Source organism: Fonsecaea multimorphosa (assembly GCF_000836435.1).
Source record: "Fonsecaea multimorphosa CBS 102226 unplaced genomic scaffold supercont1.32, whole genome shotgun sequence".
NCBI classification, from domain to species: domain Eukaryota; kingdom Fungi; phylum Ascomycota; class Eurotiomycetes; order Chaetothyriales; family Herpotrichiellaceae; genus Fonsecaea; species Fonsecaea multimorphosa.
In genome coordinates, this window is record NW_015971666.1 from 44,474 (window position 1) to 70,949 (window position 26,476).

A 26,476-nucleotide genomic window follows, 5' to 3' on the forward strand; every position below is an offset into this window, starting at 1 on the left:
ATCGGGACCTCCCAGGAATGGCAATGGGGACGGAATTCAGATGCGATAGATGGCCAATTGAATACATTGCAACTCATATACTTGTTGTATATACGAAAACACAACAAATGTCTACCCATCAGCGGTCTATCCTCAGTCCCACCGCTGCACCCCAACAGTCTCATCGGACGGAAGAAGTAATACCACGTACGCCAATGCCTTGACTGATATCTACAGATAGACAGATAGACAGACAGACAGACAGGGCGCTCTTGAGTACAAAGTACTAGTTCTGCCCACGTTGCGTCCGTCCGGGGGTTAGGGGTAATAGATACAACATGACATAGAGATGGCGGGGGTGGTAAAATAATATGAGAAACAGTGGAAACCCAAAAGCAATGCCACTTCGAGAGGCCCGGGGATGATGCGAATATTTTTGTAAGACCGGTTCTAGGCTCTTCACACCGGATCCAGAAAGGAAGAAACCACGGGGCCGCTGCAGTCACGCCGTGGTCCGCACGAGACGAGTCGACTGGCGACAGATGCGCTCCGAGTGGAGAGGTGTACCTGGGTACTGACGGGGAAGAATCATCGTCAATATTTAATACGACGGATTGGTTGCACAGGCCGGACGATGATGGTTAATCATTGGTACAGCCTCTTGGACCAAGCTCGATGGTATTTTTGGGGGGGGAAAGTGATACCTGATGAATTTAATTACTCCTACCAACTAATTTTCTAACAATACTATACAAAGCTGCCTAGGTACCCAAGGTATGGGAATTCAAAAAACAAAAAAGCTGAAAAATGTTCCGAGATCAGCAACGGACCCCTTGCGACAGCAGCCTTACCGCCAAAGTTGAAAGCGCCCGTTGGAAAGAACAAGAAATTTTGGAGATCTCCCCCTTCCCACTTCTTTTTCCGGAAGCGATAAATTCCCCGACTACCCAACAGTAATGGGAGTGAGGTCGAGTCCATGCAAGCCTACGCTTGCTTGTACATGTGTATGAGGACGACGACGAGAATAAGAACGAGTATGGGTAAAGAGGGCATCTTCTTCTTCGCCGTCGCTATGGTAAGATCTTTGTCGTTATTCGTCGTCATCGTCTATTTCGTGTCCAGCATCACAACTTCATCTTCATCTTCATCTTCGCCTCCCTCCCGCGCCTGTCGTTGACAGGTCCAAAGGCCCGCGCGACGCGATCCAGCACGTCCTCTTGCGTGGGCTCGCGCCTGTCTAGCCATCGTTGCACTGTCGCGGCGTCAGCTTCCTTCCTGGCAGCGGTGCGAGGCTGCCCATATTGCTGCTGTTGGTGGTCGTGCTGCTGGTGGCGGTGATGGTCGTGGCGGCCACTGGTGCTCCCGCTCTTGACACTGGTGGTGCTCCAGGTGTGGTGGCGGGATGGTTTGATGGTGTCTGAGGATGCTGGAGGCGGCATTGTCGGGCCTTTATCCTTTCTGATCTCAGTTCGTACTTTGAAGCTGAGCACTGCGACTTTTGGTCGTAGTCTTGAAGGTAGCCTTTCTTTGGCGCTGACCCTTTGGAATGATCAAAGTTCAACAGACGGGGAACGAGTCGGTCCGTTATTGTGGACTGGTGGAGGACTGTCTTATCAATGGACTCTCTGGGACAGCAAATTGGAGACAACGATGATGGGAGAGGTGTATGTCTTTTCCTGCCTTCCTTCCCTCCCGGAGTCCCTGGGAATGGCAAGGATGCGAAGTGAATTTGGTAGAGAGGGAAAAGCAAGACGTTCCGTGATCCGTCGTCAACTGATGCTGTGGTTCTCTGAGGCTTCAGTCGGTGAATAATTTATATCATCCGCTCCACAGGACCTAGAAGAATGGAAGTGGTGATAACAACACGGGCTAGTCAATGGACGGGGCGCAACAGGATATATCAAGAAGACATATCTCTTTGGCAGCCATCGAGTCGAGTCTGCGCGCTGGCGCAGTAATGTAATGGAAAGGTAAGGGTCAATGCGGCACTTGTGTTCCGATGTGGCCTGCAAAGGTTCTTCGAGAAGCTGGCTGGGTGTGGCCGCAAAGTGCGAGAAGGGCCCTCACTCCCATTCAAACTCCTACCGTTGTACCCATCGCAACGAACGGGGGTGCGTTGGCGGAATCTCAAGAATTCCCATGTTTCTTTGCTTCTGCCCCTTGAGATGGGGACTCTGTGGTACCGAGCACGGCACGGGTGATACATTTTAGCATCCCAAAGTCCCATGCGTGTGCGGAAGGGGAGTAGTGGCTGCTGCACGCTCAACAAGACTCCATCCCCGTGAGAACCTAGGTAAGCAAACCTGCAAGCAAGAAAGCAGGAACGAGCCAAGAGACTCGGATATCATCCCCACATGGCCCAGATGAGCTTCATTACTCAGTAGCCGAGCAGGGTTACAGACGAAGAGGAGAACAGCTGGACCAAAACGAGTAAGCAGACAACAAGCGGGCTAGGAGAGCCCATGAACCCAGCCAAGTGGATGCCTGAGGCCTTGGGGGTGTCGAGGCCACAAACAAAAGTGCGCAGGTCGGTTCTCCAGAGAACAGGTGGCTTAGCCAACAGCGAGCACTTTTGAGGGGCCTTTGTCCTCACCGGTGATCGGCACTGGGGGGGCCGCGGTAGGGGTTGGCACTCATCATGCTCAGGTGATGGTGATCGTGGTATTTCTAACGAACGGTAAGCGAAGTCATCTCCAGCGAAATGGCCAGGGGTTGCAAGGGAAAGGGTGAGCACAGAAGAGCTCCCGGTGCTGCTGAGAGCAGTGAAGACCATGAAGCCAGAGCTCCACCAGAAGGTAAGCAGCAAGATGGTGCTGATAAATGGATAATCATGGACAACGGACCACGGATAATACTCATAGGGTCCCATTATTGTGGACGCTGGGACTCTGGGAACCGTTCCCCCGGGAGGAGCCTGCGATGCAACGGGCGCTTAACGATGGGTCAGTGGCGATGGATCATGTCCGGGGGAGGCAAAAACTCCCTCGCGTTTGCTGGAACAGGGAATTGAGAGTCGATCGAGCGAAAGGGAGAGTGAGATAGAGACACGACACGCCAGCCAAAAGTGCTGCTGCCGGCGCCGAAAGCGCCACTTTGCTTGGAGGACGGTGGTGACAATAATAGTCGCTCCATCTTCCTCAACAAAAACATACGGAAAAGATGCCCCGGAGACAAAAAATGGGAGTGATTGTCGATCAGAGAGGGAAACCACGCGGCCTTTCTAAGAGCCAGATCAGCAGCAGCATTAGGACCTTTCAGCTGACCATGGGAGGCCAGTAGCCATGACTTGGGGGCGAAACAACGAGCGGCACGGGTGTGAACGAGCAGACGAAAGAGAAGACAGAGAAACGGTTGCCTTTTTACATGTCGAAAGAGCCTTTGAAGGCGCCATGCATGATTGTTTTGGAACCTTTGAAGCGAACTACCTACAAGTAACAACCGAGTAGTTGGGGGTATGTACCGAATACAAGGTACAGGGGCACGACAAAGACAACAGACACTGCAGCAGAGAATGCTGGGCTCTTCCTCTCCCTCTTTCTCACTCTTCTGCTTGCTTATCCTCGTAGCCTGGCCGGCTCAGGCACAGGTGCATCTCATCCGTGGGCCAAGGTCAAGGGAAGGGAAGGACCGCGCCTGCTCCGCTCCAGGTCAAGAAAGGTCCGGAGGTGGGTGGGAGGTAATTAAGATGCTGATGACTCTTCTCTCTAGCTCCTTCAATACTTGATCACTGGTGGAACTTTTGTGTGAGTAAGAGATACTCGGTACAGTCTCCCCTCCTGGTCATGCCACGGGATCCCGTCCAGAACGACATGCCACCAGAAAAAGAAAAGAAAAGGTTGGCAAGTTATGGAATTTTCGTATACCACGGTGGTCTAGCGGTGCCTACCTAGGTAGATATCCCTCGACAACTGCTCGGTGGCCACTGGCCAGGCCTACGCAGTACTCATGGGCCCTTTGAGGGACCTTTGCAGGCGGGTGATTACAAGCCTCTAGTCACTCCCTACACCTGGTCCCATCTAGGCTGTTAACTGCTAATACTGCTAGTGTTGCTGATGGCCTCCCATCCTCCCATCCATCCATCATCATCATCATCCGACGGCCACCATCTCCTCGTCCTATCCACCCATCCATCTTCCTCCCCCCCTGGCCGCCCCATCCTCCCTACCGTCATACTCCCAGGGGCCAAAAAAAAAAGCCCGCACAAGGCGCACCCTTCTGCCTAACAAGTGAGCCTTGTTCACGAGGCTAGTCAGAAAGCAATGCCAGATGATGGCCTCTTTTGCCACTCCAGCGAAACAAAATGTTGGCTTCGCTCGCTACAAAGAGTCCAATGTGGCCTGGCTTGCAGCATCTGGCGTTCGTAGCTCTCCCTTAGATTGGGTGTGATCCTTCTTCTTCATGCATCCCGTGTCTGTCTCCTGCTTGAACAAGTGTACAACCTTACCGGCAGCCTTAAGGGCTGGCCTCTTGCATCCCTAGGCACTTTCTATCCCACATTCAGGTCGGTGGCTTAAGGCTGTGGGTAACCATGGGACCCCCGAACCTGCCACGATCTCGTCCTCAACCTAAGTCGGCCTTCAAACGAGTCCAATCAAAACAGACTCGCGATGTTGCTTTCGGCCCTCACAAGGACCGCATCCAAAAGTTGTATATCCACGAGGAGCGACCCCTGAACTGGATCATGGACTATATGAAACGGGAGTATGGCATCAATCTGTCGTAAGTCACCACCCCCCAGCAGAAATTCCCACATGTGCTAAGCAACACCTCCCAGTGTGAAACAATACAAGAGTCAGTTGAAGACCTGGGGCCTCAGACACAAGCTCACCAAGCGTGATGCCGCCTTCATCTTGAGGTTGCTGAACCAAGCCCAGAGCGAGGGCCGCGAAGAGGTCGTCATCTTCTCCGGGCACCCTCGACGACGAGAGGATATCGAAAAGTACCTCAATAGGAATGACAAGGTTGAGAATGAAGAGGAGCTGCTGTCCTGCATCACCGACGACGACAGGACGCCCGATTATATCACTTTCCCTGTTGAGCCCCAGCAACCCAGCCCCTCCCACCTACCGCCAACACCTCCATCCGCAAGCTCATTTGGCTCCCTGGAGTCTCACGCCTCCTTGAGGCCCATCTCCCCAATGAGGGTCCCCATCCCGTCGCCAGAGTCCAGTCCTCGACACTCAGGCGAATTTTCGTACGATCTCAACTATGTGCCGGCGCCATCAGAACACCAATATCGGGGTGAAGCAGTGCCTCTCAACTTCAACATCATCCGTGAGCATATGTCCGGGCAGCAGGCAGTCATGACCCGCAGTCAGCCAGCCATCCCGAACATCCTAGGTCCTTTCTGGCGTGCTCAGCGAGAGCCGATTCCGTCTGGCTGGTGCCGGCTGTGGGACAACAACGACCCGAGCAAGCAGTGGCCCGCTGACTTTACCAATGCCGTGCTGTCTGCGACACCGGCTGTCATTGAAGAGATCAGCGACCTGGATCTTGATATCTACCGGTTCGGCGACAATACCCACAGCCGGCAGCTCAATGACAAGAGCCTGTCGGCGGATTTTGTCATGTATTGCCTGTACTGGTTGATTTGTGCTGGCCAGAACCAGAATGATGCCAGGATTCAAAACAAAACGGAATGGTACTGGACCACTGCTCAGTTCAGTTTCTTGTGCATGCTCACCAACGAGAGCTGCCCTGCCGGAGAATGCCTGGGGGCGCTGAGCATTGTATCGGTGCTGTTCGACTGCTACGGCCAGTGGGAGCGGCTCTCAGAACTGCTGACCAAATGCGACGAGTTGACCAAGAACCACTGCGGACTCGACAACCCTTTGACCATGACCATCGAGTTCAAAAAGAACATGCTCAGTGGTGGTGCCGGTTGTCCGCCTCATGATATTGCTCGCCTCTCCTACATTGTGACTCAAATGAGCATTGGCTTCTCTGAATCATCCGCGCCCGCCCTGACTGCCAGGTATAACATGGCCTGGGCAATGCTGGAGAATGAGCTGAAAAAGGAAGTCAGGGCGCCCGAGAACTTTGAGCCTGCTCGAAGAGAGCTGCTTGACCTCACACGTCAGTGGGAGCAATATGGCGACGACCGCATCGAGACCATCATGGCTGCCGCCACACTGGCCAGGGCCACCTTCTATTGCGGCGATGCTGAAGGGGCCGAGGCCATCATCGTCCAATCTGTCTTGCCCCGCGTGCGGAAGAACTTCCCCGAGCAGCATGCGTATAGTTGGGAAGCAAAGCATCGTCACGCGTTTTTCCTCTTCCAATTGGCAAAGAGGGAGACGGGGGCGAGGAAGAGCATCCATCTGCAACTTGGTGAGCAGCTCCTGCGAGAAGTCGTGCGGAACAGACATCGCATTCTGGGCGAATCCAACCCGAAGTCGACTCATTCTTTCCAACTCCTTAGAGACATCCTAAAAGCACAAGGCCGGATGCTCGACGCAGATACACTGTCCGAATGGTGTGAGCGACAACAGTCACCCTATGGGGTACACTGAGAAGGGGTGGGTATACATACAACTACATTCCCATCATCTCACATGAGCAAGGAATCGACTCTCCTAGGCCTTTCCACTGCGCGCTGGCCTATGACCGGCCAAAATAGGCAGGGGGCCCTCGGTCGCCGCTGGCGAAGCCGTCTTTGTTGATTGCGGCCAGTTAGCATCGCTGTTCAACGATGTCGCGGGAGAGGAACGCTCAGTCTCGGGACGTCTGCCATAAAACAGACAAACCCCAAACCTTCAGCCATCAACTTTTTGGGTAGCGGCGAGCCTTACATTCACCGTTTTGGCCACCTGGCAGATCCCTGTTGAAGCCATACCCACCGTTCGTCCCATAGCTGCTGGAGGTGCTGGAGGCTGACATGGTCCGACTGATCATGCCGCCATCCAGCGATGACATGGCGTCTGACTCCCGCCTTGATTGAGACCGAGAAGCGCTCTCAAAGGCGGAGCTGGGCGAGACTTGCATTGACCCATAGACTGAGCCATTGCTTGAGCTATATCGTGGCGCCAGAGGGGGTCTCGAGGGCACAGGGATTGGAGATACACCTGTAGCCGCGTTCCCTGAGGTCACATCACGGGAGTTGTGCCTTGTCAGTTGAGGTTGAGCTTCGGCCTTTCCATGGCAAGCCCGCTTCCGATCTTGATGGATTCGACTTTCGGAGTAACCTGTTATTTGTGAGTACCATGAAAGTGAGAAGAAGTACGGAGATGCTCACGCAATCGTCTCCGATGGTCATCGCTTCTTTGCCACCTTGCTGTGTCATCTCGCAGAGATGTGATCATGTGCTGGAGCAACCCGTTCAGTGGTTGCCATTGGACAGTGCATTTGCAACACTTACCCTGGGTGGTTCAGAAAATGACTGAATAACATATCGGTCGCCTTTCTGTGGCAGAGTCAGCCGGTTACTCGAGGCTGTGCTGTGTACCGGCCTCAGGCTACATTATTCTCCATGACCTTGGCATCCCGGCCAAGGTAGAAGGGCAAGTCGGTCTCGACCACCTCTCGCGATATCCCTTCTTTCGGAATGGAAAAGGTACTATATTGAGGCATTGTCATTCACAATGGGTCCTGGTGGGCAACAGTTGCCTTGTGGGGTCACAGGATCTGATATCAGCAGCCAAGCGGAAGGATTCATGCAAGGAAGCTTTGGGACGGAGCGATCATCAGTGGCGAAAAAAAGAAAGATGAAAACCTGGGTCGCGGGGATTGCTGCTGAAATAACGGAGGGGGGAAGCTGGTGGGAGGGAGCTGGCCGGGTTGCGAGTTGCCAATCGAGGCCATGTGGGAGCTTCGAGACCGCGAGCGAGCAAGAGCGGGGTATTGACTTGTCCGTCGATTGTCCCTCCAAGCCGAAGAGCCTCAGGTCGACGACGTCCAACCTCCAACAGGTGAGGGTCACGGCTCTATCCTTGTGGTGGTTTGGAGGCCACGTAGACCGTGGATGCAAGCCATCAATCCTTATCAGCCAATATCATGGCCTGAGAGAGCTCGCGGAGGGAGGCAAGAAGCTGCTTGTCCATCGAGTTGGACAGCTTTGAACACGGGCGGGTGGGCCACGAGCTTGTGGCTTGCAGGTCGCTTGCTGCAGGGCTCGTTGATACCCGAAGCACCTGATCCAGAAGAGACTTTCCGACCCGCGACAATCCTCGCCTCAGAGAGTATGAATCCACGGGACGGACAGAGAGGTGATGGCGATGGGTGTTGAAGAGAAGGAGACAATGCAGAACAACTCAAAACGGAGGGAGACAAGAGCTCCAGCGAAGTCAGCAGCGATCAGGACGAAGCCTATGCATTCCAACTTGGATTGCAGATTCGGCTAGACCAGAATGGCACCGCCTCCCTGGTGAATCGTTTACGAGCAACAAATCATCGCCATCTCATGCAGCATGAATAAGCGGTGAAATCGAGAAACTCTTCTCGCGTGGAGTGGAACTAAGACAAAGCGCCTGCATCGCGCATTGAGTACAAAGCCATCCGAATTCCAGCCTTGAGATACCAATTCTATGCGAGAATCAATTGTCCTCATTCCGGGCTACCCATGCTAGGAAGGCCAAGGGGCTCACGGATGTCCCTATGGCATAGTCAGCGCCCTGGCCCGAGGTTTCTGCTACCGGTGGACAATCCAACGATAGACAGGAATCGCGGATGGCCGTGGATATATAGGTTGCAGGTTGGAAGGAGGTTGTAGAAGGCGGCTGGGGGCCAGGCAAACTCCCGGACCCCTGAGTAGACTAGCCCTATGGCAAGGCTGCGGTGGCGAAATTGCCAAATATAAGGGCTTTACCTGATATATTGCCCTGTTGCTGGGTGGACGCCTCCACGGCCAGCATCAGATGCGTTGTTCGCACAACCAGCTCTGCAGGAACAGTTGGTAATTAGCCTGGGCTAGAAGCGGAGCGAGAACTCACCTTGGATCTCTATGGCGAAGCTCATTGGCATATCGTCGAAATCGACAGCACGATTCCCATAACACAATTCATTCCGATCACGCACTGCAACCCGCAGGCCGACATTCTTTCTGTAGTCGGTCCACATGATGTTTTTGTCCGCTCCTATCGTGGGGCAACTCATGGTCGGTGTCGGCTCCATTTGCACACCCTCCGGCCCTTCCTGCTCTTGTTGCCATAGATCCTGGGCGCGGTCCTGGAGCCACTGCTTCCACACTCGCATAACGCCTTGGCCGGACCGCACAATGTGTACATTGCTCAGGAAGACGCCTCTCCGGGGCCCGAGCCTCACCAGACTCGCATAGGCGCAAAACTGGCCGAACAGCTCGTCGGCATCGAGATTCAGGGTGTGTGTGACCTTTGTGAAACCTCCATCGCCTCCGTCGGCGTAGATGGGCATAGTTCCAGTATTTGTGGACGTGGAAGAAGAAGAAGATGATGATGATGATGTAGTATTCAGCACAGCACCGGCAATCCGGCGCGCAGGCATTGACCCTTGTACTCCCGGCCGCTCGGGTCTGAAGCGACTGTACAGGCCACCCAATTTCGCGAGCCTGCCTTCTTCCCCGTCACAGTCTTCATAGAGGCTCCCCTCACCTTCGTGCTTTGAACTCAGACCATCTGTGCCCAGGTATGTGCAGAACAAATACGGGTCGCTGTATCGCTTGCTCGGGTGGTACGCCTCGAGGATCAGCTTGTAGTCCGGTAGAGCCGCGGCGAGGAGGAGTCGGAAATGCAGGATTCTGAGGATGATGGAATGAAAACGGCGCGAGACTACGACCAAGGGGAGGAGGTCTTGGGTTGCGAAGCCAGAGAGGATGGATACTAGTATCTTCTGAAAGTCAGCAAGAGAATGTATCTCTCCCTGGGAGAAATGCGCATACCTCATTTGGGAGATCGTACAGGCATCGTGGATCACAAGCCATACTATATCACCAGAGACGGGCAGCGACGGCGCCCATTGACCGCCGTCGGATCGGCCCCAAAAGAAGATATATTGTATCAAAGGGAGACAAAGGTTGCCCGGGTCTACATCCAGCAGGGCCACGAGCTGCGAGAGGATAAAGCTTTCGACTCAGTTCATCATCAGAGGAAAAGGGATTATGTACTTTGCTCGGAGACCGTATATTATGTATAGTAATAATGTTGTCAGGAGATGCCGCTGATTCGACCCGAGATCGGGAAACCATGGTTCCAGGTTGTCAGTGACTCGTCGTGCCCGTACACGACAAGATACGCCCCTGGCCGGCCGGGCGCCCGATAAGCACCATTGACGTAATTTGAGCTGCGGGCAAGCCAGAAGGCTTTGTCGAGAAAGTATTATTTTGTGTGGGAAACCAGAGCTGGAGATCTGTGCCTTGATGCTGCCTCAGAGCTCACCAAAATTCGAGGTGGATACTATATACAGGGTTTGCCATATGGCTACTACTAGATCTTGCTCTACCACTTGCCATGTTGCATTGGGACGCTGCTGAATGAGGTGGAGGTCCACTCCTTTTCCCGAATATTTCAGTCTCGCAGCACAAACCTTGCATTTGGCAAACACATCCCCCTCCCCCTCTACACCCCGCCAGCCACAAGAAAGAAACGAGAAAAAAAATGCCAGACACGATCCTCGACGACATCTCGCATCGCCGATACAATCCTCTTCGGGGAAGTTGGATCCTGGTCTCTCCTCATCGCACCAAGAGACCATGGCAAGGCCAGCAGGAGAGTCCTGGAGTCATTGATCTCCCCGTGTACGATCCCAAATGCTACCTATGTCCGGGAAACACGAGAGCCTCGGGAGATGCCAACCCCAAGTACGAGAACACGTACGTCTTTGTGAACGACTTTAGCGCAGTCAAGGAGGTGCAGGAAGAATACAGGTCGCAGAATGAAGGTTCGGGGAGCCTGTCCAGCATGCTGTTACAGGCCGAGGCGGTCAAGGGCAAATGCTATGTCTTGACATTCAGTGCCGCCCACAATATCACGTTGGCGGACATGTCCCCGGTCGAGATCCTTCCCATTGTGAAAACATGGACAGACATCTACACGGCGCATCTATCCCCCAAGTCACCTCTGGCTGCGCAGGCCAAACCCACCCACCTACCGCCGTCGAACCCCCATGCCAACGTCGGACGACCCAAGGACCAGTACCGGTGGATGCAAATATTCGAGAACAAAGGTGCCGCCATGGGTTGCTCCAATCCTCACCCGCATGGGCAGATCTGGACGACCACGTCGTTGCCCGAAGAGCCCGCGATCGAGTTGGAGCAGTTGAGGAAATACAATCGTCAACAAGGCGGCGGGCACATGTTGGTGGACTATGCCCGGCTGGAACGGGAGAAGAACGAGCGCGTTGTGTTTCAGAATGAGACTTTCCTGGTCATCTGTCCGTGGTGGGCGACCTGGCCGTTCGAGACCATGATCTTGCCCGTCAAACACATCCGCTCTCTGGTCGACATGGGCGAGAAGGAACAGAGGGACCTGGCGGAGGCCATCGCAGAGATCACTCGGCGGTACGACAACCTCTTTGAAACGAGTTTTCCTTACAGTATGGGTATCCACCAGGCGCCGCTGGACGGCAGTGACGAAGAGACTGAGTGCGCCAGCCTCCATCTGCATTTCTATCCTCCGCTCCTGAGGAGTGCGACGGTCAGGAAGTTCCTGGTAGGATACGAAATGCTGGCGGAGCCCCAGAGAGACATCACGCCGGAACAAGCTACAGTCAGGCTGCAGAATTGCTCGGGAGAATTGTACAGAAAGAAGCTGGGTAATAACAAGGAGGTGGGAGAAGAGGTTCAAAAGCAGCCTGCGCCCGACAAGGCCATGACAGGACCCAGCTCATAATAATACCGAAATGGTGTGATATCTTTTCTTGAGCCCACATCTCTTTTTTATCTGACGTAGAAGCTATACTGTGCCGTGCTCCAAACCAGACCAATCAGCGCAACACTGACAGGAGCGAGCCAGGGACCCGACGGCGAGCAGGTCTTGTACACAAACGCCTCGAGGCCGAAGTGCACCAGCCCCACGACATTGGTCAACATCTGCAGCTGAAACCATGGCGCCTCATTGATGTGGTAGGCGGCGAATAGTCTGACGATCCCAACTGCCAGTGTCCAAGTCCCGAATGTCCTTGAGGAGAGAGGCGTGGCTGGAGAAGAGCTCCCTTCGGGGGAAGAGCCTTTACTGCCCTTGGATGACTGGGTGGTCGCTGAAGGCTGACCTGGGTAGAGACGTCGCGTGTAGGAGAGGGTATTGTAGCATTGGATGGCATTTCCAATCGCAGTGACGCCCACCTGGATTTGTGGGTTAGTAGAGCAAGTAAATGCAGTTTGAGGTCGCCAATGCAACTTACGAACAGAATATAAAGGGGGAGGTATCCCTCTGATTGAGGAAGTAGAGACGCCATCTTGGAGACGCGACAATGGGTGTGATTCTAGAACCACGCAATGGTCAGAGCAATTGTAGAGCCCAGGAGTATAGGGGTGTAATGCACCCAGGTCTTGCAAATCCCTCGAATTTTTTGTTGATGCGGATGAACGCGAGTGCTGGCTGATGTGGATTTGAATCTCCGCAGCTCTCCCAAGTACTAATCACTTGTTGGCGGGTAAAATAATAGTTCAACGGCTGCCTCCAACTCCTGTTCTGCACATGCTCCGTACAAAGGAACTTGATCTTCTGCTCTCCCTCTGTCATAACTGGGATCTCATTGTCTGCTTTTGAGCTCGAGCAATGGCAACGACAATCGATTTAGGGCCCCTGGGCCAGCAGACTCTCCCTTCAACCCTGCTCATAGGCATTGGAGCGCTCACGCTTGCCTCAGTCGCCTTTACAGTGACCAGAGTGTTTTTGAGCACGTTCATTTTGCCAGGGAAATCTGTAAGTCCTGAAGGAGACAGATTAACACGGAGCTTTGCGGCTAACCTCTATCTCTTCAACAGCTGTCCTCGTACGGCGGGAAAGGTACATGGGTGGTTGTGACCGGCGCATCCGACGGCATTGGAAAGGAATACGCTCTACAATTGGCAAAGAAGGGCTTCAGTCTCATCCTCGTCTCCCGGACGGCGTCCAAGCTCGAATCTCTCTCAACCCAGATCAAGACCGCTTCTCCAAACGTCTCGGTGGAAACTTTGGCCATGGATTTTGCGCAAAACCTGGATAAGGACTATGCATCGCTGGCATCGCTGGTACAGGGCAAACGTGTGGCCATCTTGATCAACAACGTAGGCCAGAGTCACAGTATTCCTGTGCCTTTTGCCGAGACTCCCCTGCCTGAAATGACAAATATCATCAATATCAATTGCCTGGGCACGCTACGGGCGACCCAGACGGTGCTCCCGAGCATGCTACCACAAAAGAAAGGGCTGATCTTGACAATGGGATCCTTTGGCGGGTTGACGCCCACGCCGTTGTTGGCTACATATTCGGGTTCAAAGGCATTTCTTCAACAATGGTCCAACGCCCTCGCCTCGGAGCTGGCCCCGAGTGGCATTGACGTCTTCTTTGTCCATTCGTACCTGGTCACGTCCTCCATGTCCAAGATTCGCCGAGCAAACTGGCAGGTGCCCACAGAAAAGGCGTTTGTGGGATCTGCGTTGGCCAAGATCGGCCGGAGAGGTGGGAGCATTGGCTACCCCTACAGCGGAAGCCCGTACTGGAGCCACGCCCTGGTCGCGGCACTGATCACGGGCGTACTGGGTCCGATGAATAGCATCTTACTTGGGATCAATAAGAAGATGCACGTGGATATCCGGAGGAGAGCATTAAAGAAGGCGGAGCGAGAGGCACAGAAAGGCAAGAAGGCTGCATGATAGTTGAGCTGTGTGCATTTGTGAATCAACGAGTTGGTCTCCGCAAGGCGTTGGAGTAGAGCCGCGTTGCTCGGAGAATGGCCAGAGGCAAGATATAGAGGGTTCTCTGGGCCAGGACAATAAGACCTAGTAACATGTTGCGACGGTCAAGCTCCTTTGAATGTGTGCGTGTGCCTTCAGCCTCGTGTGGGGAAGCCCAGTAAGCAAATGACTTAAAGTTCCCAGGCACCCACCAGGGGCACTGCGAGTGAACCACTGACGCGCCACCTTCCACCCCGCGGTGCACCAGTCGCAGTGGCACCTTAACTGTTGTTCCCTCTAAACATCCAGCCGTAAACCAATCTCTTTGTCACGGTCTCTTAATGCAACGAGTTTGTCTGTGCCAACGTACATGGCCATGCTGCCCTCCGTCCTTCTGGCAAGGATACTGACGTTCGACCATGACCCGAGTTGACCTGTCCCTGCGGCAAGCTATTCTGCTCAATGATGTCGCATTAGTGCAGCGAATCCTCCAGCACAATCTTTCGTATCTCCAGAACCCGGATTTTGCGGACAAGAGCAACACCTCGTTGCATCTCGCTGCGAAATATGGGCTCGAAGAGATCGCAGTAAGTCCACGTCGCGGCGGAAGCCACCGTGACAGATCGCTGAAGCGCAATACAGGAATTCCTGATATCTCTGGGTCATGACGGTACTCGGCCAGTCGAAGACTGGATCTACAGTGCGAAGCACGACAATCGGGGTATATCTGTCAACACAGACGGTCAAACACCTCTGCATCTGGCTGCGGCCTCTTCTCAAGCCGGAGTTGTTGAGCTCCTGTGCAGAGAGTTCCCACAGACTGTGAATCGAAGAGATCGCAAAGGTCAAACACCCCTCCATCTCGCCGCCTCCTCCCAGATTATTCCCAAGCCGAATTTCAACAACACTGCTAACAACAGCGGGGCCTCGAGGCCGACGCCGGAGGACAACCGAACGATAGAAATACTCCTAACCCATGGGGCGGATGTGAATGCCAAGGACGAGCTGGGAAACACATGCCTTCACAACGCAAGTGCATGGGGGAATCTGAAAGCCATTCGCGCCTTGATCCAAGCTGGCGCTGACCCGTTGAGCAAGAACAAAGCTGGCTGGACCCCCGAGTATTACAGTATCACAGTGCAGGCGGAGGTCTACTACCGGAATTTAGTGGCAGAATGGGAGAAGAGGAAAGCAGAAGACGAGATGCGGGCCAGCAGCGAGAGAAGAGGCAAAGGGGGCGGCTCGGTCAGGTTGGTGCCACAGGAGAATGAAAGCGACGGCGAAGGGGATGAGTCGTCGAGGACGGAGACAAGCCGGGAGAGAAGCACAACAAGGAGTCCAGTGCCCAATAATGCTGGTGCTGGTGCTGGGTCTGTCGTTGGCACTTCACTGGGAAAACAGAGCGATGCAGGCTTGGGCATCAGCGTAGGCTACGTGGATGCTTGGAAATGAACTGGTGTACTCACAGATACCTGGGCTCGCTGGGTATCCTCAACAAGCAAGGTTTTTAGGCACATCTGTAGTGGGGGGGCCTTTTGTGCTTGTGATTCCTGGGGATCTCCGCCTCATGATCATGATCGATAACGAGGACCCGCTCGGGGTGAGGCGGCGAAGGCGGTTCAGAGTCAACCCTGAGTCGACCCTCACACTCAACCTGCGTTATGTGCTCCGCCAACACCACCACCGTATCTATAGTACCAGCCTTTCCTTTCTCTTACCTCCGACACTCGTTCTCGGTCCCTCACTTCTGCCTGTCTCCTTTTCTCAAGACCACTCGAATCTCCTCCAGGGTCTTCCCTAGTGTCCCTTCTGCCTCTGAACCTCCTGTTCTCAACTTTGCCGACTTGAACCGCCTCGCCTACACTTCACTGCTTCTCTCCCTGTCCCTGAGCCATCTGACTGCATTCCTACGGTCCTAGCGAAGCGCCCAATCTACATCGAGTGAGATCTATGGCGAGTCCTGCGCACTGCTTCTATTGCTTCGAAGTACTGTCGGCCAGCTTTGAACGTCGAGATCCTCCAACTTTACAGAAAGTGCTCGAATTGTATGAGAATTACAAAACAGTCAGACAATCTAATGGGACAACATCCACAGGAGAGGAAGAATCAGAAACTGGCAAGGATTCTGTCAAGGTGACGGACTCTGAAGAGGAGGATCAGGCCGGTGACGAAGAAGAGGAGGAGGAGGAGGAAGACCAAGAGGAAGAGGAGGATGCTGCTGGGGAAGAAGAGACCCAACGCTTCGATCGCCGTCACTCTAACAAGGCCGGGCCTCAACTCCCCAGCATCTCTCGATTGCAAGCGTCGAGTTCGTCGTCACGGTCGTCCTCAGCGTCTTCCCCTTCACTTTTCTCCGCCAGCTCGTCCAATTCTCAGCTTACAACCCCATCGAGTACGACCTCCTCGTCGAGCTCCTCCTACACGCGGCCTACGTACGCATCACAACTCTCGGCTACCGAGTCTTATCCGCTTTTCGTCACCTGGAACACCGTAGCCCGCTCAGGCCACAAAGCTCTGAGAGGATGCATAGGGACTTTTGAGGCCCTCCCACTCGCGTCGGGACTCAGCACCTACGCCCTGACATCGGCGTTTGACGACACGCGATTTTCGCCCATCCCGGCCGCCCTTTTGCCCGCACTCTCCTGCTCTTTGACATTGCTTGCAGACTTCGAGCCCTGTCAGGATGCCATGGACTGGGTGTTAGGCCTCCACGGCTTACGGATCAGCTTCAACTACCGAAATCGGCGACACGGCGCGACCTATCTACCAGACGTGGCGGTCGAGCAAGGGTGGACGAAAGAGGAGACGGTGGAGAGTCTAATGAAGAAGGCAGGATGGGACGGAGGATATGCAGGAGGTCATGGCGTTGCGAGGAGACTCTTACGAGGGTCAATTAGAGGAGGGGGTGCAAGCGATCAGCAGCAACAATCCCAACCGCCAAAGCCATGGGAGGAGGTCCAAGACTTCAAGGCAATCAGGTATACGGGGCTGAAGGCGAGTGCATCATATTCTGAGTGGCAGGACTGGCGCGACTGGGTTGAGAAGAACGGGCTCAAGTGAGCGGGCTTGACATTGACGACCCTTGTTATCGACGCCCAAGTGGTTGTCTTGATCTTGAGAGCACCCCGTGCTCTTGTGGGACGTTGTGCCGGGAGACTCGTGATGGGCATCGGACAGGCAGCCCAGCTGACTCCGCTAGTTGACCTAGACAAAGTGAGCTCAATCCAGATCACCAATCTATGAAAGACCCCTTCGAACCCCGGATACCAAAGCTCTCGTCCTGGATATCTGTAGGGATTATCTCCATTATGATACGCCTCGCCCACCCAGGAGAGAACCGGAGTAGGCGCAGGGAGATGTACATCGAGTTAGTTGCTCCGAGTCGTCTTCCTACTACCTAGTACTGATGAAGTGGACGTATTCGGATTGCTGGAAGCTGAAGAGTCCTCCTGACAAGTAACAAACACACTTTAGGGTCGACACTTGATGGCATTCCTGGACAATTATTGGCATGTGCTGGTGGCAGCTTACATAATGCTTGACCCTTGGAAATCCCCAAAAAGTCAAAAAAGTCAATCAGCCTGCATCCGGAAAGTCCTCGATACCTTTTTCCCTCGACCTGAGAGCTTCCCACTACACCCGCCGCTCGTTTCTTGTACCATTCTCTGGGTCTGTTCCGGAATTTTGCAGCTTCATGGACGTCTGTTCCTAATTCTTATTAATGCCATTCGCAGCCATGGGAGGACGCGGGCGTATTCCTACCAAGTCGACGATTATTTGGCCGACAACAGCCACGGCTCCAATAACAGCTTCTTCACGATTGAATATAAACCCGTCGGTCTGCGCGTGGTGCCGGACGAGATCGCAATATTCAAGACTAGCTTCGCGAGTTCCCCAGCCGCAGTTGAGGCGGCACTTCTCGAGCTCCTCCCCTCCTCAGTCGTCATGGGCCGCCGCCGCCGCTCAAAAGATCCAGAGCGCCGTCGCCGAGGTTCTCCCCTCCTCTGCCCGACAATCAACTGGTAACATCACGATTGATCCTCTCAAGGTTGTTGCAAAAGAATTAAAATTCCTCGACAAGAATATCCGCCAGCTACTGGGCTCGGGCCATCCGATGCTGGACACGGTTGCAAAGTACTACTCGCAGAGTGAAGGGAAGCATATTAGGCCGCTGCTCGTGCTATTAATGTCAAGAGCGACTGCTTTTGCTGCGAAGCTGCCACGGCCTAGATATGATGTGCAGCATACCTTGTCCAGAAGCGCCATTGACACACCCATCACAAGCCCGTCGGTGCTTCTTGACAAGAACCCAGACAAAGACCTTCTGAACTATTCCTCCCCACCGTCGCCGTTGACGGACGCCTCGAACGAGACGGAATTTGCCTTCCCCAACGATACCGCAATCCTCCCTTCACAGCGACGGCTCGCGGAGATCACAGAACTCATTCATACCGCTTCCCTTCTTCACGATGATGTGATAGACCACGCAACGACTCGCCGCTCTGCACCCTCAGCGAACACCACATTCGGGAACAAAATGGCTGTGCTGGCAGGTGATTTTATGCTCGGGCGCGCCTCCGTCGCGCTCGCTCGGTTACGAGACCCCGAAGTCACAGAGCTGCTTGCAACAGTGATTGCGAATCTGGTGGAAGGCGAATTCATGCAACTGAAGAATACTGCGAGTGATGAGAAGAATCCCAACTGGAGCGAGCAGACCATTTCATACTATCTACAAAAGTCATACCTGAAGTCTGCAAGCCTGATTGCCAAGAGTTGTCGTGCGGCCGCGTTGCTAGGACAGTGCGCCCCGAATGTGGTCGAGGCTGCGTACCAGTACGGGAAAAATCTAGGGCTGGCGTTCCAACTCGTGGATGACATGTTGGACTACACGATATCTGGGACCGAACTGGGAAAACCCGCCGGTGCGGATTTAGAGCTTGGGTTGGCGACGGCGCCATTATTATTCGCATGGAGGAATAGGCCGGAATTGGGGCTGTTAGTGGGTAGGAAGTTTTCAAAAGAGGGTGATGTTCAGAAGGTGAATCTCTTTGATTTCTTCATGTCATTGTAGTCTGGAGCTGACCACTATCGACAGGCAAGGGATATTGTATCGCAGAGCGACGGACTCGAACAGACTCGCGCCCTGGCTCAGGAGTACGCCGACAAGGCTGTGTCCTCAATCAGTGCGTTTCCACCTGGCGAGGCCAAGGATGGCCTCGAAGAGATGTGTACAAAGGTTATGAAGCGTCGGAAGTGAGCACCAGACATGCTTCAGTTGGCTCGACTTACACTGTACCATACATCTACTCAGATGATCTCAAATGTACAAGTTCTGCTCAATATCATGGTTATCGCTGTGTACCTGGGTTGTTGCTAGGCGATTTTATGCTGAAGAGATTGCAGTTGCAGAGAGAGCCATCACGCATTCTTCTGCTCATATATGTGAGTGAAAATCACACCGCTGTCGTTTCCCTGAGTTCGCTGACTTACTGGTAACAAGAACGGAGGCACCAGGGATGTCGCCAAACTTGTGAGGAGGCATGCATCCTCTGATTCGTCCAAACGCGCCTTGAGCAGCTGCAAGTCGAATGCGCCTTGTCCAGCATAGCCGCACCTGCGCCTTCAAAGTCACCTCAAATTTATTTCTTCGTTGTCTCCCAATTCTGTTCCATTTTGACTTTCGTTCATGTTTCTCCACGTCTTCATCTAACCTTGCCCCTGGCGAAATCCTGCAGCTGATATTGGCGCAATGTTGGATCCCGCTTCAGCGTCGGTCGCATTCATCGGCTTCGCTGCCAGCCTTGCGACGCTCGCTGGCCTTGTGGTCGACTCCATCCAGACCCTCATCGAGCTTCGCAGCAGACTTAATGGGGCTCCTGAAGAGCTCAAGCGGCTGTTATCTGTCCTTCGACAGCATGAATCGATTCTCGTCGACCTCAGAGATCGTACCAGCACGTTTACGTCGGAGGAACTGTCAGACGAGCTACAGAAGTTCTGGCAGGAAAACAACACACAAATGGCAGCAGACTATGCGCGGCTAAAAGAGCATGTGAAAAAGATACAAGTCACCTTCCAAGGAACGACAGTCACCAAAAAATACCTACGAGCTCGAATCCAGAATGCCTTCCGTTCCCCGGAGGTGCAGGAATTGGAAACCCGTCTACAAGGCAACTTGAGCAAGTTCGATGCTGTGCTTTCCATGGTTGTTGAGTATGTTTTCGGGATAGGCTGTCGGAATTGCACTAACACAGACGCTTCAACAGAAGCCGACTTCGAAAACAGGACCATGTACTCCAAAGCATTTCACACGGTGTGATCGCTAACTATGCGACTCACCAGCAAGAACTCCAAAGTATTCGCTTATCCACGTCTAGGACAGAGACGTATCTCTCGCAACAAGCTGTGCAACTTAGTGGAATAGAGCACCGGCTCCGATTTATCTCTTCTCACTTGAAGGTTCCTGCTGGTAGTAATCACCTATTTCGAGGACGCAATTTTCAAGCTCCCAGCCTCAACCAAGGCAATCATCAGGCTCGAAGGCTGTGGCCCGGACTTCCGCGATTTGCCAGAATTTTATTAGCTGAAACAGAAGGAATGTGTCTCGTCCGTCGGTACTGGTTTGGATTTTTGAGGGTTAAGGTGATTCGCGACACAATCCAGGAAGATCCATCCTCATTGGAAGCATTTGAAGACCACACATACGTCGAGTTCACCTATATTCCTCCAAGATGGTTGTCTGATATGTGTTTTACCGTCTCACTGACGCCTTCCGCACGTCTCCAGTTGCAGAACGTGCATGTCAACTCGGACCCGAGACTTTTCAAGTACTTATTGTCTTGTGATGTTCAGGGTCTACAAACTATGTTCGCCCATGGGCTAGCCCATCCCCTCGACCTTATACCGCTGCACTATGATTCCGAGCTCGCCGATACGCCGGATTATCCACGTGGGGGACCGGAATCATTATTTGAGGCAAGTGTCATGTTACGGGTTCTGGAACAGTGATCCTGATACTAAGCAGCTTTTTTTCAATTGGAGCAATCACGAGATCGTGGGAGAATATCATACACAACGCTCGTGGCCTAGACTGTGCCATTTGATGCTTGATCACATAGGTTCCGGCAAGCCTTACGGTGACAAGGCCGTACAGTAGGTGAAAAATGGGGTGCATGGTGGCGACGCTAACACTATCAGGATGCTTGCATACCTTATGGAGAATGAGGCGTATGAGAAAAGAGAGGTCCTCAATATGGTAATCGACCGAGGTGTCGATCTTGCAAAGGTCTTGAATTTGTCGCCACATGGACGACATACGATTCTCTTGGTTCTCTATGCTACCGGCCCAAGAGCCTTTGCCCATGACTTTGTGCGTCAACATATCGGCCTATTTGAGTACTATGACATGGCCCCAGCAAATTCCTGGCTTATTCGAACGATTGCCCGATCGGAATCATGGTTTCGTTCCAAGTTGATTCGCGAGCATCAAGACTTGTGGAATCCATCTTGTGGTGATCAGGCTCAGAAAGCTGGGCCAGACGTCAGTCTCCAGACACAGATCAACGATATGCGCATGGCTGATTCTGAGGAGCGTAATCTCTATTTATCGGCCTTGTGCGCAGGAGGAACTGCTGCAGAGCTCGACGCACTCCTCTCGTATCCGAGCGAGCTTCCTGAACTTGACCCCAGTCACGATAATGGCAATTGCCTTCGCCAGTACCTTGAAATTTCTGCCAGTTTTGGGAACTGCGACGTCTTCGAACGCCTGGTCAAGGCTGGTGCCGACGTCACCACAGACCAGGACCTACTATGGAGATTAACCTTAGGAGTGCCCATGGTACCCGCTTATTTCAACAAATCTGTCGACTGGGCCAAGTCACGATGCGACATGGTAGGAAGCCTTTTGTTGGATCCATCAACATCACTCTCCTCATGTTTGCCGTCCTTGATAACCAATTTACGCCCTTCCAAGACCGTTCGAGCCGCTCTGTGGCTATCCGACCACTTGAACATCACGTCAGAAGTGCGACCACAGCTGAATCCAGATGAAGCTCTAATATGGTCCAAATTCGGCCACGTGATCTCATATACATGGCCACGTCTCTACAAAATTCAAAGCCTCAAGCTTAAGAGGGGTATGGAAGGAGACACAGGAGTGGGATTTCTCTTGACTGCAGCTGTCCTCCTCAGAGACCAAAAAGTTCTCGAAACCGTGTTAACCGAGGTCGCTGACCTCGAATGGGAGGACATCAATGGTTTAACTGCGCTGATGCTGGCCATCATCTCGCGCTCGTTCGAATCCGCGAGGACGCTGCTGCTGCATGGCGCTGATGCACAGGGCATGAAGTCCTGCGGATTCTCGGCCAAGCAACTGATCATCAAGCTGAGAGATTTGTGTGAAGACCGTGAGGCAGGGAACGGCAGTGACCGAAGGTGCAATGACGTTCTTCTAAGAGACAAGCACCTTAGGCAGCGCATTTGTGAAGAATTTGGTGAGAAAGTGGGCTACTTTTCCCTCGATGTCTGCGCTTTAGACAGCGACTTGAGAGGCAGCTTCAAGGAGTTCAATGATGCAATTGAAATGCTGGGATTCGACAACTGTGAGCAAGAACAGGTTAGCACGATTCCTCAAAGCGTTCCAAAGACACTGGGTAAGCGTCCCTCTTTCCATATATATTTATGTATTAATTTGTGTTCAGAAACTACGAGTATGAGGCTAAAACCTGAGCCCTTGACAATACATCTGCTGGTCATCGCTGGATATGTGATTGGCATTCTCGCTCACGTTGGCTACGACACTTGGTATTCTCTCAGCTGGCTCTCAAAGCTACCTCCTTCTGTGGTGAGGCTGGTGGGCTTGTTGTTGCTGGTGCTGCTTTGCAGCTGGCTTTGGAAGATGGTGGTGAGGTATTGGTATTGGTCTACGCCCAGCGAGATATGCTTGACCGCCATTGTGACTGGGACGATATTTGTCTGGACAAGGTTTCACTCAAAAAGAGAGTCTCGCCTCCTCAACAGCAGCGCTTTGGAAAGACATCCGAAGTCTTTCAGCTGAAGCGATACTGGTGGAATAAATACTCTGTGTTGGGCGCTTCAGAGCATGCAACTTTCAACCTTCCTGCACCGTGTGCTAAATTACGACTGAGCAACACCTACCGGCGTGCTCATTACGCTCAGCTCATCCTGTGCTCGATGCATGCCCTATTACTCTGTTTTATCAGAAACACAACTAAGTTTGGCAGGATCTGCTAAGCTCATGTGATTCATTTCTGGTACTGTATACATGCTGTGGGCCTAAGCTGCAAGGCTATGGTGCTCTAGGGCAATGTCAACAGCAACCCGGCTTCCCTCGACTCCGACCACGGTGCCGGAATCCGCGGGAATAAGAGGATGTCCCGACTAACAGTCAAATCTGAAATGAACATACGGTAGAGATTGGGGCCGCTGCCGAAGTCGTTACCTAGATGGGATGACGCTTTTTAAGGCCACCCACCGCCATGTGTCCCGTCGAACCAACTCAGTACTGGTGACACCAGTCTCGCGAGTCATTACCCCGGACGATGATGTGGACTGCAACCTAAGGCTTTATCGATGCATGTGGACGAGGTATTTTGCATCCAATTGGGCAACCGATAGGGCTGCCAGCTAGTGCTCGTTCAGTGACATCGTTTGCGGCAAAGGCGTAGATGTCATCCAGCTCTCCGCAGATCGACAAAAGCCATAACGACTTGGCAAGCCGAAGTTTAACGAAGGGATGAATCCTCTACCGGATCTACTTGTCCTGCTGGTCTGATGTGACTTGTTGGTCGAGGTGAGGCATTCGATCTGCGGCACTGCAAACTACCTATCTATATACGGCCCCCCGACAGCTCAGTCAGCGTCCGTCGTGAATGCACCCACCCACGACGTTGGTGACATATGCTTTTTCCAGCTTGAAGGGCTCGAATCTGACTGCAAATCCTCGAAGCGAGACTGTTATGAAGTCCACCAGCACCGATGCCAGCACCAGCGAAATTGCCCGGTCTCACCTCTGTCATCGACCTTCGCGGCTCTACCACTGGGTCTGAACCGGCTCGTTATCCCCGCAACAGAAAACGGAGATGGCACTCGAAAGTATTGACCGGCTGTCTTCGATGCAAACAGAGGTGAGACTATGCATCACCAAAGTTACTTGGGAGCGTCAAGGGAAATGGTAGTTGACATGTTGCCCAGGCGAATAAAATGCACCGAGGAGCGGCCACACTGTGTTCGATGCAGCAAATCGGGTCTACCATGTCCAGGTTACAAAGTCCCTGTGGCACGGATCTTCGAATCCCAACCACCATCAGCTCTCCAGTTCGATTCCGATCTGGACAGAACGAGATACCAATACTTTGTCGAAATCGGCAGTAGGATCTTGTCGACGTTCCAGTGGAACTCGACGCCTTTCTGGACACGGCTCGCACCACAGCAAGGCCTCCGCCATGCTGCTGTTCGACACGGCCTGACCGCGTTGGGCGCCATTCAGGCCCGGTTCCACAATATCACAATGGCCGAAATGCAAGCACGAGCGCGGCCCAAGATCTCTGCGCTCGCCATGTCGCATGCGCACAAGGCCATGCACTTGGTCCGGACTGCGGACCCTGGAACATTGCCGATTGAAGTGTCGCTGACTTGTTGCTTGTTGTTTCTGGCCATACAGTTCTGGATCGAGAGGACCTCGTCAGCCACGATACACATTCTGGCGGCATATCGTATCCTGCACGAGAAGTCCGACGCCGATGCGTCTTTGTCGGCCAAACCTCCGGATATGGCGGGCGAGTTTGCGACGACTTTTATTCCCACGCTGGACGAGCTCATCAGCCACACGTGCACGTTTTCCGACGACTTCCCCCCGCCCGGATCGGGCATTCCAGCAGACTATCATCTTGACTATGATGTGAGTCAGCTACTGGTTTGTGATATTTCAGATTCGAGCCGCGCCCTTGATGCTATCGACCGGCTTCTAAAATGTGTTTTGAGGGCGACCTCGATGCCTGGGATATCACAATCTCTTGAGGAGAAGATTACTTCAGCTTTCCTGTGTCTGGGTCGCAAAATACAGGAACTGCGTGACACGGATGTGCTGTCAGGACACGGATTTGAGTATATCCACCTTTGCCTCCACCTCCGCGTGGCCAACGTTATGTTCTTGACAATCGGGCGGCACGATGAGGCGGGATTCGACGCATTTCACGCCGACTTTGGTTTCATCGTCGACTGCTGCAGCAAGATTATAGACCTGAACGCCGCGGATCCTCGAAGGAAGCAGAGCGTGCTGAGCCCAAGCCTGGGGGTTCTACCACCTTTGTTCTTCGTGGCGACGCGATGTCGAGAACCGAGGCTGCGTCGCGAAGCGCTCGCACTCTTGCACGAAGCGGGTGTCAATGAGAGAGGATGGACCAGCTGCATTGCCTTCTCAATTGCCAATTTCGTGGTTCGGGAGGAAGAGAACGGACTGAATGATCTCCTTGGTCAAGATGGGGCCGCAGATCGAATCCGTCGCCGGATCAGATTGCACGATGTTCAGGTGTGCAATCCCTCGCGCACAGCAAACATTAAATACTTCGTCTTCGAACACGGCTTCCGAGATGCAGGGCCCGTTTGCCCCGCCATTTCTAATCCAGAATCTGGTTTGAAAGGCATTATACAGTGCAAAGCGAGTATACCTTACCCGTCGCACCCGTCCGTCGAGATTGATGGCGTGACCTGTCAGATGTCTCGGAAAGTCCTTCGGGCCTGCGGCTACTCGAGCATCACGCTTTTCAGACAGCGGGTGGATTGCCATTGTTAGCGCGAAGAGCGATTGACGGCGGGTACGCAGAGTTTCTCTATCATGCTGCGGCAGCTCCGAGCAATAACATGAAGGGGGCAGCTTGCCAGCTTTGAGGGCACGGGAGGTGGCTAGCATTGACGGGAGCCTTGATGACATTGACACAAACTGGCTGCCATTGTGTCACTCCTGGTGAGTGAGTCAGATCGGACCGCATATGGGCTACAAACCATCCATCTCTGTTTCCACCCATCCAACATGAACGGACATATTTGCCGAGCCCCTGGCCGTTCTGGTCTTGAGACACAGGCCAAGAACATGCTCCGACGACGGCCACCAAAGAGGCCACCATTGCATGCGACTGCCATAGTCGATGTCTACCACGAGCACCTGGGACAAGGCGGGACTTGGACAAGGCGGGAGTCGCAGACTCATTCTCCTCCTCTTGGCCGCCACAGTTGAGATCCTCAAAGAGAAGTCTCCATTGCCAGAAACTCTCGAATCCGAGTGAGGGCAGAAGGTCCACCAAACCCCGGGTCAACAAAGATGTGTAACAATTACACGTGGCGCCCAACCCCACGTACCTATTGTTCGCAAAGTGCTTATGACCGTTTCGTCGGCCACTTGCAATCCAAGATCCTCAGGGTTGAAAGGTCGGGCTTATTGTGGGCGGGTCTGAGCCGGAACACCACCTGCAGGCTTGGGTAGGTAGTTGAGACAACTCAGAGGGAGAACTCTGGGTTGGGTCAGGCTCTTGCAAAACACATGCCGAGAAACCGCGATATGGCGGGCTTGAGCGCGGGTCTGAGGAGAAGTGGCTTGTTGGTATTGAGCTAGCTGGGACGGAAGTTTCTGTCGCTCCAGCCTGAGGCCCTGGAAATTTCTCGACTATGATGGCCAAACGTGCATTTCTGCCAGGCGAG

At 53.4% G+C, this 26,476-nt stretch overlaps 13 protein-coding genes across 13 annotated transcripts; 9 read left to right on the forward strand and 4 right to left on the reverse strand.

The window, feature by feature from the left end:
* Window positions 1-1,103: 1,103 nt before the first annotated feature.
* On the reverse strand, window positions 1,104-1,418 carry Z520_10680 (uncharacterized protein; the record flags this gene model as incomplete). The annotated part of the gene is made up of 1 exon (XM_016781172.1): window positions 1,104-1,418. One exon carries the CDS (start codon window positions 1,416-1,418, stop codon window positions 1,104-1,106), a length of 315 nt encoding a protein of 104 aa, XP_016627625.1.
* A 3,089-nt stretch (window positions 1,419-4,507) lies between these two features.
* Window positions 4,508-6,491, forward strand: Z520_10681 (uncharacterized protein; the record flags this gene model as incomplete). Its single annotated transcript, XM_016781173.1, has 2 exons — window positions 4,508-4,698; window positions 4,754-6,491. The coding sequence occupies 2 exons, from the start codon at window positions 4,508-4,510 to the stop codon at window positions 6,489-6,491; spliced, it is 1,929 nt and encodes a 642-aa protein (XP_016627626.1).
* Window positions 6,492-6,741: 250 nt separating this feature from the next.
* Window positions 6,742-7,548, reverse strand: Z520_10682 (uncharacterized protein; the record flags this gene model as incomplete). Its single annotated transcript, XM_016781174.1, has 4 exons — window positions 6,742-7,163; window positions 7,214-7,283; window positions 7,337-7,381; window positions 7,438-7,548. The coding sequence occupies 4 exons, from the start codon at window positions 7,546-7,548 to the stop codon at window positions 6,742-6,744; spliced, it is 648 nt and encodes a 215-aa protein (XP_016627627.1).
* A 1,187-nt stretch (window positions 7,549-8,735) lies between these two features.
* On the reverse strand, window positions 8,736-9,871 carry Z520_10683 (uncharacterized protein; the record flags this gene model as incomplete). Its single annotated transcript, XM_016781175.1, has 3 exons — window positions 8,736-8,854; window positions 8,907-9,777; window positions 9,830-9,871. The coding sequence occupies 3 exons, from the start codon at window positions 9,869-9,871 to the stop codon at window positions 8,736-8,738; spliced, it is 1,032 nt and encodes a 343-aa protein (XP_016627628.1).
* Window positions 9,872-10,544: 673 nt separating this feature from the next.
* Window positions 10,545-11,777, forward strand: Z520_10684 (uncharacterized protein; the record flags this gene model as incomplete). The annotated part of the gene is made up of 1 exon (XM_016781176.1): window positions 10,545-11,777. The coding sequence occupies one exon, from the start codon at window positions 10,545-10,547 to the stop codon at window positions 11,775-11,777; it is 1,233 nt and encodes a 410-aa protein (XP_016627629.1).
* A 47-nt stretch (window positions 11,778-11,824) lies between these two features.
* Z520_10685 (uncharacterized protein) lies at window positions 11,825-12,342 on the reverse strand (the record flags this gene model as incomplete). Its single annotated transcript, XM_016781177.1, has 2 exons — window positions 11,825-12,229; window positions 12,289-12,342. 2 exons carry the CDS (start codon window positions 12,340-12,342, stop codon window positions 11,825-11,827), a joined length of 459 nt encoding a protein of 152 aa, XP_016627630.1.
* Window positions 12,343-12,665: 323 nt separating this feature from the next.
* On the forward strand, window positions 12,666-13,744 carry Z520_10686 (uncharacterized protein; the record flags this gene model as incomplete). Its single annotated transcript, XM_016781178.1, has 2 exons — window positions 12,666-12,812; window positions 12,875-13,744. The coding sequence occupies 2 exons, from the start codon at window positions 12,666-12,668 to the stop codon at window positions 13,742-13,744; spliced, it is 1,017 nt and encodes a 338-aa protein (XP_016627631.1).
* A 440-nt stretch (window positions 13,745-14,184) lies between these two features.
* Window positions 14,185-15,217, forward strand: Z520_10687 (uncharacterized protein; the record flags this gene model as incomplete). The annotated part of the gene is made up of 2 exons (XM_016781179.1): window positions 14,185-14,352; window positions 14,408-15,217. 2 exons carry the CDS (start codon window positions 14,185-14,187, stop codon window positions 15,215-15,217), a joined length of 978 nt encoding a protein of 325 aa, XP_016627632.1.
* Window positions 15,218-15,715: 498 nt separating this feature from the next.
* On the forward strand, window positions 15,716-16,825 carry Z520_10688 (uncharacterized protein; the record flags this gene model as incomplete). The annotated part of the gene is made up of 1 exon (XM_016781180.1): window positions 15,716-16,825. One exon carries the CDS (start codon window positions 15,716-15,718, stop codon window positions 16,823-16,825), a length of 1,110 nt encoding a protein of 369 aa, XP_016627633.1.
* A 676-nt stretch (window positions 16,826-17,501) lies between these two features.
* Z520_10689 (uncharacterized protein) lies at window positions 17,502-19,022 on the forward strand (the record flags this gene model as incomplete). The annotated part of the gene is made up of 2 exons (XM_016781181.1): window positions 17,502-18,803; window positions 18,861-19,022. 2 exons carry the CDS (start codon window positions 17,502-17,504, stop codon window positions 19,020-19,022), a joined length of 1,464 nt encoding a protein of 487 aa, XP_016627634.1.
* Window positions 19,023-19,514: 492 nt separating this feature from the next.
* Window positions 19,515-20,770, forward strand: Z520_10690 (uncharacterized protein; the record flags this gene model as incomplete). The annotated part of the gene is made up of 3 exons (XM_016781182.1): window positions 19,515-19,975; window positions 20,029-20,053; window positions 20,105-20,770. 3 exons carry the CDS (start codon window positions 19,515-19,517, stop codon window positions 20,768-20,770), a joined length of 1,152 nt encoding a protein of 383 aa, XP_016627635.1.
* Window positions 20,771-20,960: 190 nt separating this feature from the next.
* Z520_10691 (uncharacterized protein) lies at window positions 20,961-23,014 on the forward strand (the record flags this gene model as incomplete). Its single annotated transcript, XM_016781183.1, has 3 exons — window positions 20,961-22,413; window positions 22,462-22,604; window positions 22,646-23,014. The coding sequence occupies 3 exons, from the start codon at window positions 20,961-20,963 to the stop codon at window positions 23,012-23,014; spliced, it is 1,965 nt and encodes a 654-aa protein (XP_016627636.1).
* A 949-nt stretch (window positions 23,015-23,963) lies between these two features.
* On the forward strand, window positions 23,964-25,574 carry Z520_10692 (uncharacterized protein; the record flags this gene model as incomplete). The annotated part of the gene is made up of 1 exon (XM_016781184.1): window positions 23,964-25,574. The coding sequence occupies one exon, from the start codon at window positions 23,964-23,966 to the stop codon at window positions 25,572-25,574; it is 1,611 nt and encodes a 536-aa protein (XP_016627637.1).
* Between the last annotated feature and the right edge of the window lie 902 nt (window positions 25,575-26,476).